A 16,529-nucleotide genomic window follows, 5' to 3' on the forward strand; every position below is an offset into this window, starting at 1 on the left:
TGTCTCCAGGGATGAAGACTTCTTGCCTCACTTGCTCCTCTCATGAAGTCTCTCATTCCCTTCTTTTATTTTTTATTTTTTGCTTTGATTTGAGAGACCATCTGAGGAGAACCTTGAACCTTGGATTCTCCAGACACTGACTTCTGGGGTCACTTCTGATCCCCACTTTATAGAGTGCTGGGAACAAACCCAAGCTTTTGTCTACCTTCCTTTTTGACTCCCTTGTGGCATCATTCATGCTGCTATGGGCTAAGGGACTAGAGACCCAGCTTTCTCATGCTTAGGGCTTTAAGAGAGAGCTGTTTCCAGCCAGGATCCCCCACCCCCATTTATTCTCTCCCCATCTTTGAGGAGCACTGAAGGGAAGGACGATACTTCTCACTCAGGAAACTGTCAACAGCACTGATGTATAAACATGAACCACACAGCCTGTCCTAGAAGGCCTGAGTAAGCAGATTGAACTCTTCCCGCCCCTCCCGCATACACTCTGCTCTAATTCCTCAGGAAGCTTCTTTGCTAGACAATGGGAATCAGGGGACGAGGAGGGAGCCATGGGGCTGTTTCTTTCTTTCCAGACTAGCACACACACCTCTAGAGAAGCATGGCTGCTTGCAGCAGAGAGAGGCTGACCCCTGCAAGAACCTGCACCCAGGAGCTGGTCTCCACTAAGCATGCTGCGTCCACCCCTCCAGGCCTGCTTCTCCTCAACTTTAAAGAAGGGCAGATGACCTTTAGCGTCTGGGCTCATCTGGATGGAAAAGACTAAGTAATGTTACTCTCAGGACCCATCAAGTTGAGCATCACAAGAGAGAAGAGTTCTTGAGGTTTCTGGAGGCAGGAAGGGTCAACAATCCCCAACACTGAAACACAGACAATAGGTGACTGATGACGAACTGCACAGAGCCTTGGGGTTCCTGCGTGGAGCACACTGAGGGGACCAGCCTAAGGTCATACGGAACTCAACAACATCACACACAGACACATGCCAGGGACTTGTGCATGTGTCTCTTTGACCTCCAGTATAATAGGGAGAAAACTAAAGCCAGTCAGGTTGAACAATCTGATCAAGGTCACAAAGCTAATACGGAACAGGAGGCAAAGCAGACCACTGATCCAGGCACCCCGGAGCCTTCTGCCTCCTGTTACAGTAAGCAGATGCCATAAACCAAAAGTTAGAACACATGACCCAAAAACAACATGCATGTTTGTAAAAGTAACAACACAGAAAGGGCTTTCTGGAGTCATTTTTACTTGAAAATTATTTTTATCAAAGTAACGAAGCACAAATTTTAAAAACATAAAACATTATTAACAACCCCTAGTAACCCATTCCTTCCATGCTACAGTGGCTTCGCCTCACAGAAACCACACCCCAAGGCTCGAGTGACTGCTCCGCAGTTGAGCATTTGCTGCTCTTGCACCCACAGCAAGTGGCTCACATTCACTTGTAAATGCATCTGATGTCCTCTTTTGGCCTCTCTGAGCATCAGAACACACACACACACACACACACACACACACACACACACACCCCAAAACCAAACCAAACCAAACCAAAATAACCCCAAACCCAAGATTCCCAAGTCTGCAGCTCCATCGCACACCAGCTTTAGATAAGAAAGGGCTTCCCACTTGTCTATCTACATTTTATTCCAGGCAGAGCACACCTACAACTCCCTTCTATTCATCCTTCCTCAGCAGTTCGTATTTTAATAAAGATCCAATATTGGTATTCACATTATTGTAAAGACTAAGCTCTTCTCTCCAAACAGCTAATGCCTCAGAGTTCCCTGACTGTGAGCCATTGACTTATGACACCAACCATGGTGAATAACTGTGCTTCCAGCCAACACTATTCATCCATCCCCTAACTTTCTAATGCAAACTTATTGGAAGTGATCTTATTTAGATGTATTTCTATCACACATTGATCTTACACATTAAAAAAAAAAGGAGAAAATGTCAGGAGTCTCTAGCCTTCTTACACTCCACGCACTTCTCTTCCGAATTTGGAGCTGTCACCATTCATTTTGTTGCTTTTCTTTTATATAGAACATCTTTTGTTGAACTGCCCTGGCGTCAGCAAGGCAAGAATTCTCAGAGCCGTTCACTCTGGTCTGCAGGACTTTCTTCCGAGCCACTGATCCTGTTCTGCAAGTTTGGCTGTGATGCTCTCTTGATCTCACCAGAGGTGTCCACAGGTCTCTGACCAATCCAGAGTCAATCTTTCTTGTATGAGCTTATGATGATTGTCATGTCAAGGGGGCTGTTGTCCAGTCAGGCAGCATAGATAATGACCACCTGCTCAGGCTATAGCAGCTACATCAGGACCGAAGTAGTGACCGACAGTGGATAACAGAGATGGTGCTGTCCATTGTGAGAACACCTAGTTTCAGACTCATTAAATTGTGAAAATGGTTATCTGAAAGTCAGTCAAATACTCAAGATCGGAGGCAATTTCCTTTCTCAAACAGCCTTCTCCATTGATTTTTCTCAAACGTTCCAAAAGAAATGCCATTCCATATAATTTCTGTGTGCACAGTGATTCTAATAATCTTTTAGTTTCCTTCCTCATCTTTGTATTCCAACCTCCCAGTGAACCCATTGCTTGTGAAGCCTCCTGCGGGCCAAAACCAGCAACTTGCCCCTTGGTTCTTGATTTGTTTGCTACTTTGATGGCATACAACCCCAGTATCTTCCTAAGAAGAAATGCTGTGGATCAATTTTTAAAGTTCACGTGTGTCTGATCGATTCTTTCTTCATACTAATTGCTTTCATATAGAATTCTAGGTTGACTACAACCTTCACCCAGTTTGATAAATGTTTATCCATTGTCTTCTCTATTCCGGGATCACCCAAAGAATCGGATATAATAATTCTTTCTCTTCATCTTTCAGAAGACCCCATTTTGTTATCTTTTATTGTTTTGTTTTTAAAATGTTATTTTATTTATTGTTTTTAATTGAACTATACATTTTTCCCCATTCTTCTTCCTTCCTCCCCTCTTCCACCCTCCACTCTTGCCCCTCACACTCTCAATTTACTCAAGAGATCTTGTCTTTTTCTCCTTCCTAAGTGAGTCCATGCATATCTCCCTTAGGGTCCTCTTCATTGTCTAGGTTCTCTGAGGTTGTGGACTGTAGGCTGGCTATTCTTTGCTTTATGTTTTCTTTAGACTCTGGAAGCTTTATGCTCCCCCCCCCCATAAAAACAGTGCTTTTGATGTAAGTTTGGGTTACTTTTGAAAACGTAGCTAACTCTTGACTTGAAGACTAGGTTTTAGCAAATTTTCTTACATTATTTTGCCTTTTCCTTCTCACCCTTCTTTTTGTTTATTTTGGAAAGTGTGTTAATTCAACCCCTGGTTGATCCATATACCTTAACACATTCTCCAGTTTTCTGGCATTCGCATTTTGCACGTCTTGATCCTGTTGTTCTAATTTTGGGAGACTTTTCTTCAATTTTTATCTTTGAATGCTTCAATTCTTATTTTCCTAATTGCAATGTCAGCTGTCATATTTTCAACTTATTGCTCTATAAAATTATTTTTCATATGGAAGGAGATACAAGTTAGTTTGTAAAGGAATTTAAAATGTTTTCAGTTTCTTGTATGTTCTCTGCAGCTTGCAGCTTGTGTCATCTCGTGTTTATTTTGGTCTTCCCTTTTACTTTAAGGCTTTCCTTGGGTTGCTGGCTTTTGGCTATTTGTGCACTTTTTTTCTTTAAAGCTGCTAGGCATTTTCCACTGGAAAGAACGGAGGCTTCTTGAAGAAATGGCTGGTTCCATGCAGGGCAGTAAATGCACAAGGCAAGCCTAGAACATCTTGTCATTCCAGTATGCTAGGATGCCGCACTAACCATATAGAACTGGACCGAGAGGACCCTGAAGCCGACTCAAGAGGCCTCCCACTGTGACAGATGGGGTAGCTATGAACCATAACAACAGCCATGGACTGAAACACATCAACAAGTGCAAATTCGTGACTCGGAATTAATAAGAAATGAAAGAGGCTGGGACGCAGCTCACTGGGTAGAGGGCTTGCTTAGCATCCACAAAGTCCTGGCTTTGGTCCCGACCTAGCACTGCCTCAAACCGGCATGGAGGTGCATAGCTATTATCCTAGCTCTTGGGAGATGGAGGCAGGGAGGGTCAGCATTTCACCATCATCCTTGGCTACATAGTGAGTTTGAGGCCAGCCTGGAATACACAAGACCCTGTCTCCAAAGACAGACAGACAGACAGATGGTGGGTAGACAGTCAGACAGATAATCCACAATTGAAAGGTACTAGGGAGCCAGCTCTTCCTCTGAAAACCAGTACACAGCAGAAGACTGAAAGAGAACAGGACATGCCTTGCAACAGTGTGTCAAGTTGGTATATTAACTGTTCCCAGTTGAAACTACCTGTTAAGAAAGGACCATTTGGCTTTATTTCCCTAGAGGTGGCAAACCATGAAGACTCTTACAGCAGAGGGGTCTTCTCTGTACCAGGATAGGACAATAGCTTTCATTACCAGAGACTTGTGGTGGCAAGAACAGTAATTAAAGTCAGTAACTCCCTGGTGTAGCATTTATCTCCAACTAGCTTTTATATACTCCCATATATCTTAGCACCATCCCTAAGAATTTAGACCCTAGCTCAAAGGTCCATTTCTTCTACCATGCCTGCGATAAATTCATGGTTATTCTTTGTTTAAAAGTATAAAAGCTTCTTGCTTTGGTCATCTTTTTGGATTTCATTGTTAAGTAGAGATCCCCAGGTATGTGTGGATCATGAAAACATATATGGCTGTCTCTGGTTAATCAGTCTTGCATTCTTTTGGTTCCCATTTGGCCAAAACCCTCAGAAGAAGTCAGGGAGTGGACAAGGGACGGCTTTCTCGTCTATAATAGCATAGTCTATTCAGTAGCTCTTCTTGCCCGGCTAATGCAACTTAGTGCAGGAAAGATTTATTTGTCTCCAAGTGGCAAGGAGAATTGACCATCATAGCAGGGAAGGCATTAATTGTGTTTTTTCTATCATCTATCTATCTATCTATCTATCTATCTATCTATCTATCTATCTATCATCTATCAGTTTTTCAAAACAGGGTTTCCTGAAACTAACTCTGTAAACCAGGCTAGCCTCAAACTCACAGAGATCCACCTATCTCTGCCTCCCGAGTGCTGGGATTAAAGGTGTGTGCCACCACTGCTCTGCTAGCATGGTGTTTTACGTCTCAAGGCAGTCTGGAAGGGTCAGAAACCAGACAACAAGTCAAAAGACAGCAAGACGTGCCCCCAGTGGTTCATACTTACCACAAGGACTCACCTCCTAAATGCCCCACACTCTGTCAAAACTACCCAAGAACAAAATACGCAAATGTGGGAAACATTTAGCAAACCCTTATCTTGCCTTTGGTACACAACTGTATTGTTTGGTAATGAAATAACAAAGAAATTTGCTTTACAGAAGCACTTCCATCTCCCAGAAAGATTGGATTTCTGCTCCACAGACATGCGCCTTCTCACCCTCTCTGTTGTATGGATGTGTGCCTATTCCGACTCCCTGATGCCTTTGGTGGGTTCCTGCGAAGGAATGGAGATTAGCCACATACTGAGCATCAGCAGCAAGATGAATGCTTGCTACTTGGACTGCCCCAGAAATTCCAGGTCATGATCTCAGGTCAGGTAGAACTATGTATTTCTGTGCTATGAGAAAGAGCAGGCAGATCACCAGGCTATGAACGGGATGGTCTCTGTTTGGACATGGCAGCTCCCCGAGACACACCAGAGATGACCGTTCTGCGTCAGCACCATCTGAGCACTGAGTTCACCACGGAACAGACTCTAAACTACCAATAGCTCTAGGCTGCTGGGCCCAAATGTGGAGGATGTGAGGGAGGCCACAGGAGAACTAGAACCACCCCCGAATGTCTTCCCAACCCCCTGAAAGTCCCATTGCATCCTTGGGTGTGTACGTATACCATCATAATCATTTCTGCTCCTACAGGCCTTCTGGTACCCCAAGATCAAGATCATAACACAGTACAATTAGGCCCTGGAACTGGACTGATGAAGGTCACTCGTGAATGCCTATTTGCCCAATTCAAGCTGGCATCATGCTGGCCCCCAGTCCCCATCAAGGCAGGTCACACACCTCACACATCTCCTTTTTGAAGATTCCCATGACCATTGGCTGAGTTATGCTGGTAATAACCATAACAGCTGAACCAATTTGATTTCCCTCCCTCACCTTCCTCCTCAGCACTTCCCCCACTCCCCCCCCACTCACACAGACGTGCACACACTTACACACACATATGCACACATATGTACACTCACAGACACGCACACTCAAATACATGCACACACACATGCATGCACACATATAAACACGCCTCCTCTGTAGTACTTGAGGACTGAAAGGAGTTGGGGATTTCAATTCTCCTTAGGGAACAGTCACTGACATCAACTGTTTCAAAGGGCTTGTAGAGGTCCTTTAATGGACACTGGTTTACATAAATTCTTTGCAGTTAGATTTCTTTCTAAACAGATGTCAATTATTTAAATTATCAATAAAACACTTAAGGTTTAATTGGACTTAAATCACACTCTGGGGTCCACTGGACAGCTCGGTGTCCCCTCCCCTGTCACTAAAGTTGTACAGCTCACTTCAGCCTCCGAATGCTGCTGAGCAGCTTGCCAAAGTCAACACCCAGGACAGGGTCTGAGGTTCTGCAAAAATGGTGTGCCAGGTCACATGACAAAGTGGGTGCTTAGAGCCCAAAGCCAAGGCTTTCTACTCAGGCCAGACAACTGACCAGAACCCCAGGTCTGCCACCAGTGTCACGGAAGAGGCTCCAGGAGGTCTGAGTAACCTCTCCCCTGCTCACTCGCCTTTGTGGCCAGACAGTGCCTCCCAGAGTAGTTAACAATGGCATGAACATGTTAATCTCCCTCCTTGGTTCAGTCAGAAGAACCCAGCCTGGATTTTAAGGTTAAACCCCTAGGAGATATGCTGGTGAAGGAGGCTTCTTGGTTCTGGGAGTTGGTAGGGTACTTTAGAAAACCTTACCGAAGCTGAAACCCTACTCCAAGAATGAGCTCTGGGGGTGCCATAGGTGTCTGTCTATCCTAAAACCATATTAATACTGAACTGGATGAACCAAAGCCCAGGCTCAGTCTAAACATCCAAAAAGGTCCATGACTTACGTCCTGTGGACCAGCTAGTGCGGAAGCCAGGGGAGGCCGTTGCAGCATGGTGGTACCCCAGATAAGACTTTCTTGACATCCTACAGCAGTGGTCCCTAAATTTAGTTACCCATTGCAATTACTTGTGAGCTTTAAAAACCCCATTGTCCAGGCTGTACCCCTGAGCAATCAGATGAGCATCTCTGAGGCACCGGTGCCTGTCAAAGCTCCCCTAGGAGTTCTGGGGCATAGGCAAGGGACCCGATGGCCTAGCGTCAGCACCATTCTCGTCCTAATTTACGCTAGCCAGCTGTGTAAGCCAGAAACCTAGATGTCACCCCTGTGGGCCAAGCATGACTAACTTCTCTAAGCTCACCTTTATATAGAAGTCAGCATGCCTGCGATTCTCAGGTTATGTGAGGCTATGGCCCTGTATGACCTGCCGCCTAGGATTTCCTTCCTGCCCTCCAACCCTCTTCCTTGCCGCCCTCAAACTTTCCCATCACTCCACTGGACAATCCCAATTGTCTCCTGGTTGCTTCTTCCATGACTCCAGCGCCTGCTCTGGGTCAGGTGACCTAAATGACAAGTCTATTCCTGTCATTCTTCTGCTTAAACTCATTAATGGATCTCTATTGCCTTCCAAATAATATTTGGCTCCCCCCTTCACAGTTCAGCAATGAAGACCCCACTCTCTCCAAGGGCTTCACCTCCCACCTCCTACTCTCTGATCCTGCCCTCCTCCCCAGTGCGATGTGTTATCCCTCTGTTCTCCCCTTTTGCTTCCAGGCAAACACAGCCTTTGAGTTCCAGCTCAAAAGCAACACCTCTGGATAGCTTTTCAGACCCTGCTGGGCCTGCAGGGTTTCTTCTGCCTCTGGGCCACCCCTCCCTTGCAATTTCTCAGGGCTCTGCCATTATTTCTCTACATCTCACTCTTCCGCCTCTACCCGCTCTCCAGGGCCAGACGACCTTCATTTGCAGACCATGGGAAACAAATGAAAAGCGACTGCCAGGTGCTCAGGGCAGGCACCCTGGATCATCTGCTTCACATTGATTGTGAACCTCTGTGCTGGCTCTGACCTGTCAGCTTTGGCTTTGTTGCCTACGGATGCCAATTAGAAGTCAGTCTCTGGGCTGTCCACTGTGAGCATGGATTGCTGACTCTGGGAACTTGGCATGCCTCCCTTCAGCCTGGCCTGCAGGGACATGACCCATGGTCCCCTTACAGGAAAAGCAACGCTATACCATCTTGTATGCGTTCCTTGTCACCTCTACAATGTGAATGCCGAGCACCATGCCATAGTGACTTTTCTCGTCACTGTGATCATAGACCTGGCAGAAGCAACTTAAGGGAAGAAGGGGTGTGTGCGGCTCCTGATCCCTTACCAGAGGGCATCCTGGTGAGGAAGGCAGGGCAGAGGACATGGAGGTTGGAGCTATGTCTGAGGCTCCTCCTATCTTGATGGATCAGGAAACAGATGGGGCCAGGATCAAGACTAGGCTATAGCTGTCCAGGCCCAGGTGACTTACAGCTACCAGCTAGGCTCCATATCCTCAGGGTTCCACAACCTCCCAAAACAGTGCTACCAATGGGCCATTAAGTGTTTAAAACCCACGAGTCTATGGGAAATGCTTCACCTTCACCCCATGGTACACATAGACTAGACCTGACCTTTAGAGATATTCATTAAATGTTTATCAGATGCATTGCAGGTTGGCTTCGGGAAGGTATGCATTAATGGATACATGGCACTTCCTCTCAACTCCCCCTGAGTTCCTGTGACCCCCTCCTTTCCAATGGGCAGATCCCTTATACACTTAGATATTTCCTCTGGCACAACAGTCACTGAGAGTATGGACCAAGTTAGATACAAGGAGAACAGAAGGTCAAATTAGCTCATCAAGGAGGTCTCCCCCTCCCTAACTGATTGCTGCTGCAAAAGCCCACACTGAACAGCCCCGCACTGATTAACGCCAGAGTTCTAACTAGACTGCTTGCATCCATCATCATCCTTCCCTGGAGTCAGAGATTCTGCTTGCCTAATGCCCCAAGCTCCCAGCTCAGTGCTGGTATCCAATACGTGCCCAGCGGATGCTAGACTGTTAAGACAGCCCCTGGGCAGGCCAATGGAAGCTCTCTCCTCCTTGAAGAAGAATGGCTGTCCTTCCTCTGTAATGGTCGGTCTCGGCGAGATGGTTTGGCATCTGTTTCTCAATCTGGGATAGCTGTTCTGGATCAAGGAGTCCCATTAAAAAGCCTCTCGGAGCACTTAGGGAATTATGCTTGGGGAGCCTTGCTTAGCAGCAGATAATAAATCAATCACAGTTCAATGAAAATGCCGAGATAGACCAGGATCTCTCAGGCCAAGCTAAGAAAGGAGCCAGAGACACCATTTTCCCTGAGGCCCAAACTCTGGACCTCTCCTGTGGACTTCAGTTTTGTACTTAGAGTGACTTACTGGCCTTGTTTGGCCCTGTAGAAAATTCTGCATCTTGGCAAAGCCCTCAGTTCCAGCTGATGAGGAGGGGGTACTCCAGCCTGGTGCCCCTTTTTCCTTTCCTTGTCAGCTCCTCAACACGATGCATGACGCCTGTGTGCACCTCCATGTGACAGTGCTCTGCACCCCACTACCACGAGATAGTAGTGTTTTAGTTCATGACCAGGAAAAACATAGGGGGCTCCTGCAATTGACTATCAGGTATCCTGCTGCTTGCACTGCCCAGCCCCCAGTTTCCACACACAGAAAAACACAGGAAGGAAAGAAAAGCAAATGTACCTGAAGGAGGGAAACATTGGCAAGGCTGAGTCTGAAGAGGTAGTTCCTGTGAAAACAGAAAGAAATCACAAGTCACTCTGGCTCTGTAGGGAGGAAGGTGGGAGGCAACCTCCCAGCCCGGGTCTTATGGGGTGCTGGGAATATGTCCTCTGCAGGACCTAGGGTGAGCTAACCTCAAGAAAGAGCTTCACCTTGATTAGCTCAATGAACCTTCACCCAGCCGGGCAGTAGCTATAAGAAATTCCATTTTACAGGAGGCAGGTTGTGTAATGGCCCAAATCCCAGAGATGATCAATCAAAGAGCTGGGAGTTACCTACAGACTTCATGGTGTATCTGTTTCTGACCCAGGAAGGAATTGCCCAAAGCCACTGTTGAATGGAACTAACAGGATTCCATTGTTTTGAACTAAGTTCTCATAAGGGGCCCCAGCTGACCAGACTGAGAAATCAAAATGGAGTCACCTATGCTCATGTCAAAAGCTAAAGCAAAACTGGCCTTCTGAGAAATTAGACAAAAAGAAGAGCCACATTCCCAGTCAGGTTAGTTTCCATTGCCACGACAGTGAAGCGCTCTCTCTGCCTGAGTCATGGGAAGTCACCTGGGGTCAATGACAGTTAGTCTTCTGTTGCTGTGCCCCCTTTACAGGGAAGGTAGTTGGGAAATGACTGGTCTACTTCCTGCTGTTTTCACTCCCCTTCCTCCATCCACCCATTCCCTTCTCTGCCTAGAAAGCCAGCCTCTTTGGCCATGTCGATCTGATTCTAGAATCAAGATACAGTTAGTTATTATCTACCAACTAAATGACTTTGTTTAGTTTGTGACCTCACGGAGCCTGTTTCTGTTCAACTGAAACTTCAAGACATTGTGCAGGGTTGCAGATGGGCCTCCCACATAGGTCCTAGGGCCCTGTGTGCAGTCTCATCTCTAGCCAATGACTCTGGATTTGCCTTTTCCACAGGCTCTCCCTGGACCACGGCCTCCCTAACCCATCCAGCACAGCATTGCCAGCCTCTACATCACTTTCACGTAACAGCCGGTGGCTCACGAGCCTTTACTGTGATGATAATGATGATGATGGTTGTGGTGGTGGTGATGGTAATGATGGTGGTGGTGGTGGTGGTGATGCCAATGCCATTGAGAATTCAGCATCACCCCGATTCTGTTGAGAGTCACGAGGGTTGTGGGGACAGCCACTGGGTCAGAATGTGTCAGCACAGAGTTGAGGCTTTGAAAATATATCCTATGGCAGAAAGAGGTAGGATTCCCAGCTTCACTGTTTACTAGGGCCTGGTGGGCCTCCATGTCTATGTCTGTAAAACGGAGAACTAGTTCATGCCTGACTTCTTCATGGTCCCGTAGAGACACATTAAAATGTTTTATTGATGACAAGCAGATGTAGCATGGTTTTTCCAAAGAACGTACTTGACTTTTTTCTATCTGCCTTTGGCCATCTTCCTTCGGGTTCCTGAACTTTTTAGGAATAATTAATCTAGGAACTTCTGGCCACCTCAGCTGGACTGAGAAGAAATGAAGAGACTGGGCCAGAAAGAGAAGGAGGGGACCTGCTGAGGGAAGGCAGGGATGGGAATGGGACACTTGAGGCTGGAAGATTCCTCTCCATGATTTGGCTGCTTCTCCACTGGCCTAGGGTGGGGTGACCTTGCCCATGACCTTGGCTCCAAGCCTCCGCTGTCCTCTCCCAGCCCCCTCTCCAGGTCCTTGGCAGCACTTCCTGGCCTCCACACTCCTGGCCCAGGGACAGATGGGCTCCAGTTTGTGGCTCTGCCCCAGCTGCGTGCTCAGGTAATGCAGGCGTCTGCACACAGCTTTAACAAATTAGGGGAACCTCGCATCACTCGATTCATTTTTATCCCATCAAAAATCATTCGTCAGAACAGTTCAGTCAGCTCTTAGGGGAGCCCCGAGACACGAGCAGGAAACTGCTGTATCCCGCCCAGCTCCCGATCCCATGGGGAATAAGGCGGGCTATAAATGGATAAAAACATTTCTCCAGCCTGAATTCTGGAGGGCCAAGGGTGTCGAGGAGAGAGAGGGGAGAATCAGACAGAGGGGGGGAAGCACTCAGAAAAAAAAAGGGTGGAGCATCAGAGAGAGCCCAGGATTCAGGACGCTGGCTCTAGGGGCAGAAGGGACCAGTCCATGACGGAATGCCACCCTCTACATCTAAAGGCAGAGCTAGGGAAAGGCCCAGGAGAAGCTGTGCCTCTAGCTATGTGAAGGAAACGTGCAGATAGAAAACATAACCACCCTTTCCATGGGAGACCCAAAGCGCGACAGTGTGGCCACAGGCAGGTGGCGACCTCTCTGTCGCTGTTTCTCCATCTACAAACTGGGAGTGATACAGTAGAGCCCGGATTAGTTTCTGCATGTGAGCTTTACTACACATACTAGATTATCTGCTGCGTGATGTCCTACATGTGTCCTCTGATTTATCACACAGATGTCGCATAAAATCCTGCATGTGGCGGTTCTGAAAGAAACATTCTTCCCACAATGCCTTTTTTGAGATTCAGAGCGAAGTCTTGGAATGGGGTGTATATGTATGTTTCTTGGTTTGTTTTAGTAGTTATTATATTTTAATTTATTGTGTGGCTGTGTGAACGTGTATGGGTATGCATATGTGGGAGCATGTAGGTCCTGGGGATGGAACTCAGATCGTCGGGTTTGGTAGTAAGCTCCTTTACAGGCTGAGCCATTTCACTAGCCCTATTCATTTGCTTTGCTTTTTAAGTTTTGGAGACAAGGCCTCACTATGTAGCCTGGGCTTGTCTTGAACTCAAGGTGATCCTCCTGCCTCAGCCTCCCTAATGCTAGGATTATAGATGTGAGTCGACATACTCAGCTAGAAGTGTTGGCTGTTAAAACCTTAGTCAGGAGAAAGGATGGCATGAACACTAGTTTCTAGATTACATTTCTGTAGTACATATATATTATGTATATGTGCATATATATATGCACACACACACACACACACACGCACACACATATATGATGTCGACACTTAGTGAGACCTGGAAGCAAGGATGCGAGATATCTCTGCGCATGAGTGGGCAAGCTTCTCAAAAAGGGAGAACATGAGCAAGGAAGGCAGGACCACGAGGGGTGCACCCACCCACTGTGACAGTGGAACTGATCTATTGGGAGCCCACCAAGGCCAGCTGGACTGGGACTGAAAAAGCATGAGATAAAACCGGACTCTCTGAACATGGCGGACAATGAGAGCTGATGAGAGGCCAAGGACAATGGCACGGGGTTTTGATCCTACTTCATGTTCTGGCTTTGTGGGAGCCTAGACAGTTTGGATGTTCACCATCCTAGACCTGGATGGAGTGGGGAGGACCTTGGACTTTCCACAGGGCAGGGAACCCTGACTGCTCTTGGGGCTGGAGAGGGAGGAGAAGAGGAGTGGGGGGAGGGGGAGAGGGGCGGGAGGGGGGGAGGGAAATGGGAGGCGGAAAATTTTTTTTCAATAAAAAAAAAATAGAAAGCAGAACAAGTACTATCTTTACTGGGAAAGAAAGCCCATACTCTAGTCTGCCTGCATCTGTACCGACCACCTCTCAGAGTATGCTGAGAGCACCTAGAGAGGCCTGCTTGTGGGGGGCGGAGTGTGGCTTGGTTCTTACTGAGTATTCCTTTGTAGCTGGCATGTTACACTATAACACATATGATAAATTAATACTTCATTTATTTTTAAATGCTCTCTGATCCAGCATTCCTGGGAGGTTGGCTATAAAAGAGAAAACTGAGACTTCAAAGTCGAATTTTCCCAGATTAAGGACCCAGCTCAGCTGACTGCAGACCGGAGCTTTGAAGGTGACTCACCTTCTTTACATACAGCAAACAAAAGGGGGACAACCAAAGGGCAGGTGCGACCAGCTCCATAGTGTCACCTCGAAATGTCCTTCCCACCAGCACAAGCTGAGCCAGAATGTCATGCTAATACAGAACCATAGCCCTGGAGTTAGGGGGCCTGGTTCTAGCCCCAAGCTTGTTGTGTCTTCCTGTGTGTGGTGCTGGGTCAGACCATTTCCAAGCTTGAACATCAGTTATGAGGGGCTTGTTGAAACGAGGTTGGGACCTAGTCCTAGAGTTTCCGGACCATGAGATTGGGGAAGACTCGAGTATTACCTTTCAGCATGTTCCCGGGGGCTATGGGCGAAGCTGGCCCGGGGACACCCTGCCTTGTCTCTAAGCTCCTTGCTTCCAAAGCTGGCAATGAATGATTCGTGATAGTTAGCTCCTCCCACAATACCCGGAAGCTTGAAAGATGGGGTTTTCCTTCTGAATCTGGGTCTGGACAGTGGGGACAAAGATGGGCCAATGACAGAAATGAAGTCCTTTATGAAAGAAGCTGTGACCTATGACAGCACCCTAGGTGCAGGCAGCCCTTTGGCCAGCAGGGGGCTCCGGGACACCTCTAACCGGGCTGGTCCTGGCATCGGGGCTGCCGTCCTTGTTCTTACTACCCCAACAACTTCTGATGAATGAATCTAGCTGAGATGGCAAGGTTGAGGGTACCCCCAGCTCTCACAACTTCCCTACACGATAGGCAGTTGTTAACGCAGACAAGGCCTGGCACGGAGGACAGGGACTTGGGAGAACAATGTTTTCACAGCATACTCACCCCAACAGTGTTCCCTCTACCCATTCCAAGTGCTCCTATTCTCTCCCCCATCTCCTGAACCCCATTACCTAGCTCCCACGATGAGCTGGTTCCTGGAGGGGTCAAGGGCAAGCTGGGAGAAATCCCGGACTCCAGGGTAGGTGAAGTTGGAGACCCACGGCTTCAAATCTGGCAAGAGAGACCTTCTGTTACTGTTGGGAGCTTCCAGCCTCGCCAGCATCAACCCAGAGATCAGTGGCAGCTGGGGTGGAGTAAGGTCGCAGCCCCCAGTAGACCCTGAAGGGTCACCTCAACACACATCCGGTTTGCTCTTCCTCTAGGTTCCAGGTTCTACTCCCTTCTTTGGCTTCTCTGACCCCAGACCTCACACCAGTGCAAGCCACTGACATTTTTGCTTAGAGTGCTGCCAACAGCCTCCTGACCTGCCTCCCATACCTGTCCCTCTGGTTTACTTCCCACGGGGCAACTAGAGTGTTATTTCCACGTAGCTACACCAGTCTCAGGGTGCAGATCCCTTCCCAGCAACCCCAAACGTGGCTCAACTCCTATGACCTTGGGTTCTGGCCTCACTGACTTCCCCAGCTAAGTGCCCAGCAGTCACTATTTACTTATTGAATGACCAGTTGACATTTACTCAGACCCTTCACCCCACCCACGCTAACCTAAAACATTTCATACTTACAATCCGTTCCATAGAGTCACAGACCTTTGACCTCTGTGGTTCCTTCGATAATACAGTTAGCTCTGCCAGCCCCATCCCCACCTCTCCCAAGACTTCCCCGACCCCACCCAATAGGATTGAAGAGACCCTACAGGCTTCTGCTACCTGACTCATTATTCCATGGTAGTGTGTCTTCAGCCTGGCAAACCAGTTTGCCCCTTGCTGCTAGAACCATCGGGCCTCACCCTTATTACAGGGTTTGAAAACATGACTGACTATCCCTCAAGTCCTCCTAGAAAGAGAAGCAGGCTTTCTGATAAGATACCACGGAGGTGGAAGGGGCAGAAGGTGGATGGTCAGTGTCTATCTCCTCCTTTGAGAGCGCTTAGTCAAAGTCAAAGCCTTTCATGGGGACTGGGTGGGCAAAGGACAGGCATCACGATCTAACTGATGGGTAGAAGCTCATTGACTTCTCCTCAGTCTCTCTCCTGGACACACTTCTCCCAGGTCGACCCAAAGCGCTGGAACTTCTCTGCCGACCAGCACTGGGGAGAGGGGAGGATGCCGATGGGGAAGCCCTGTGCTTTCTCCACTGTGCACAGCTGTCATAGGACGCCCAGAGCCCAGAAGTGTGTGTGTGTGTGTGTGTGTGTGTGTGTGTGGCATGATCCAAGGGATATAAATCATTGCTCATTATCCCTCCACTACAGAATAAAAACGGCCCTTCATTTCTGCACGACAGGCAAACACTTAATCACTCCCGGGAGAGCTGGAGGTTTTGCGAGTTGAATGTTTTTCAGAAAACTGCGATATGCGCGATAAAAAAAAAAAAAAAGGAAGAAATCCTGCAACAAAATGAAGCGAACCCTTTAAGCCCCAGCAGGTGGCTGTGTGTTGGCAAGAATCATTGTCATATAGTCTCACGGCATCTGGGCAACGCAAGGAGTGGAGTCTGAAGTCTAGCAGGCTCGTTTTCAGCTGACCCAGGGCCACAGGGAGTGCGCATCTCCTCCAGGAGGACCTCCGTGATTGGTCTGTCTCCACATCTCCTCCAGGAAGACCTCCTTGATTGATTGGTCTGTCTCCACATCCTCTTCAGGCTCTGGGTTCTAGTCATACTGCATTTTAAGGTCACTCTGCAGGGGTGTGCCTCCCCAGATCAGGTGGCCCCTAATAGTAGCAAACAGGTTGTCCTTTTTTTAAAATTTTATTTTATTTTTCTTTTTCGGTTTTTTGAGACAGGGTTTCTCTGTGGTTTTGGAGCCT

The 16,529-nt window shown here is 47.7% G+C and overlaps 1 protein-coding gene across 3 annotated transcripts in view; it reads right to left on the reverse strand.

Annotated features, from left to right (window-relative positions):
- Positions 1–16,529, reverse strand: part of Sema5b (semaphorin 5B) — a 120,981-nt gene that overhangs the window by 19,882 nt on the left and 84,570 nt on the right. For all 3 annotated transcript variants that reach the window (XM_057765604.1, XM_057765603.1, XM_057765602.1), the window contains exons 3-4: positions 14,671–14,770; positions 9,954–9,999 (exon numbers count right to left, since the gene is read on the reverse strand). In XM_057765604.1, coding sequence (XP_057621587.1) covers positions 9,954–9,999; positions 14,671–14,770 — 146 coding nt within the window. The remainder of the gene's footprint in view (positions 1–9,953; positions 10,000–14,670; positions 14,771–16,529) is intronic.

This window comes from Chionomys nivalis, chromosome 3 (assembly GCF_950005125.1).
Source record: "Chionomys nivalis chromosome 3, mChiNiv1.1, whole genome shotgun sequence".
Classification (NCBI taxonomy): Eukaryota; Metazoa; Chordata; class Mammalia; order Rodentia; family Cricetidae; genus Chionomys; species Chionomys nivalis.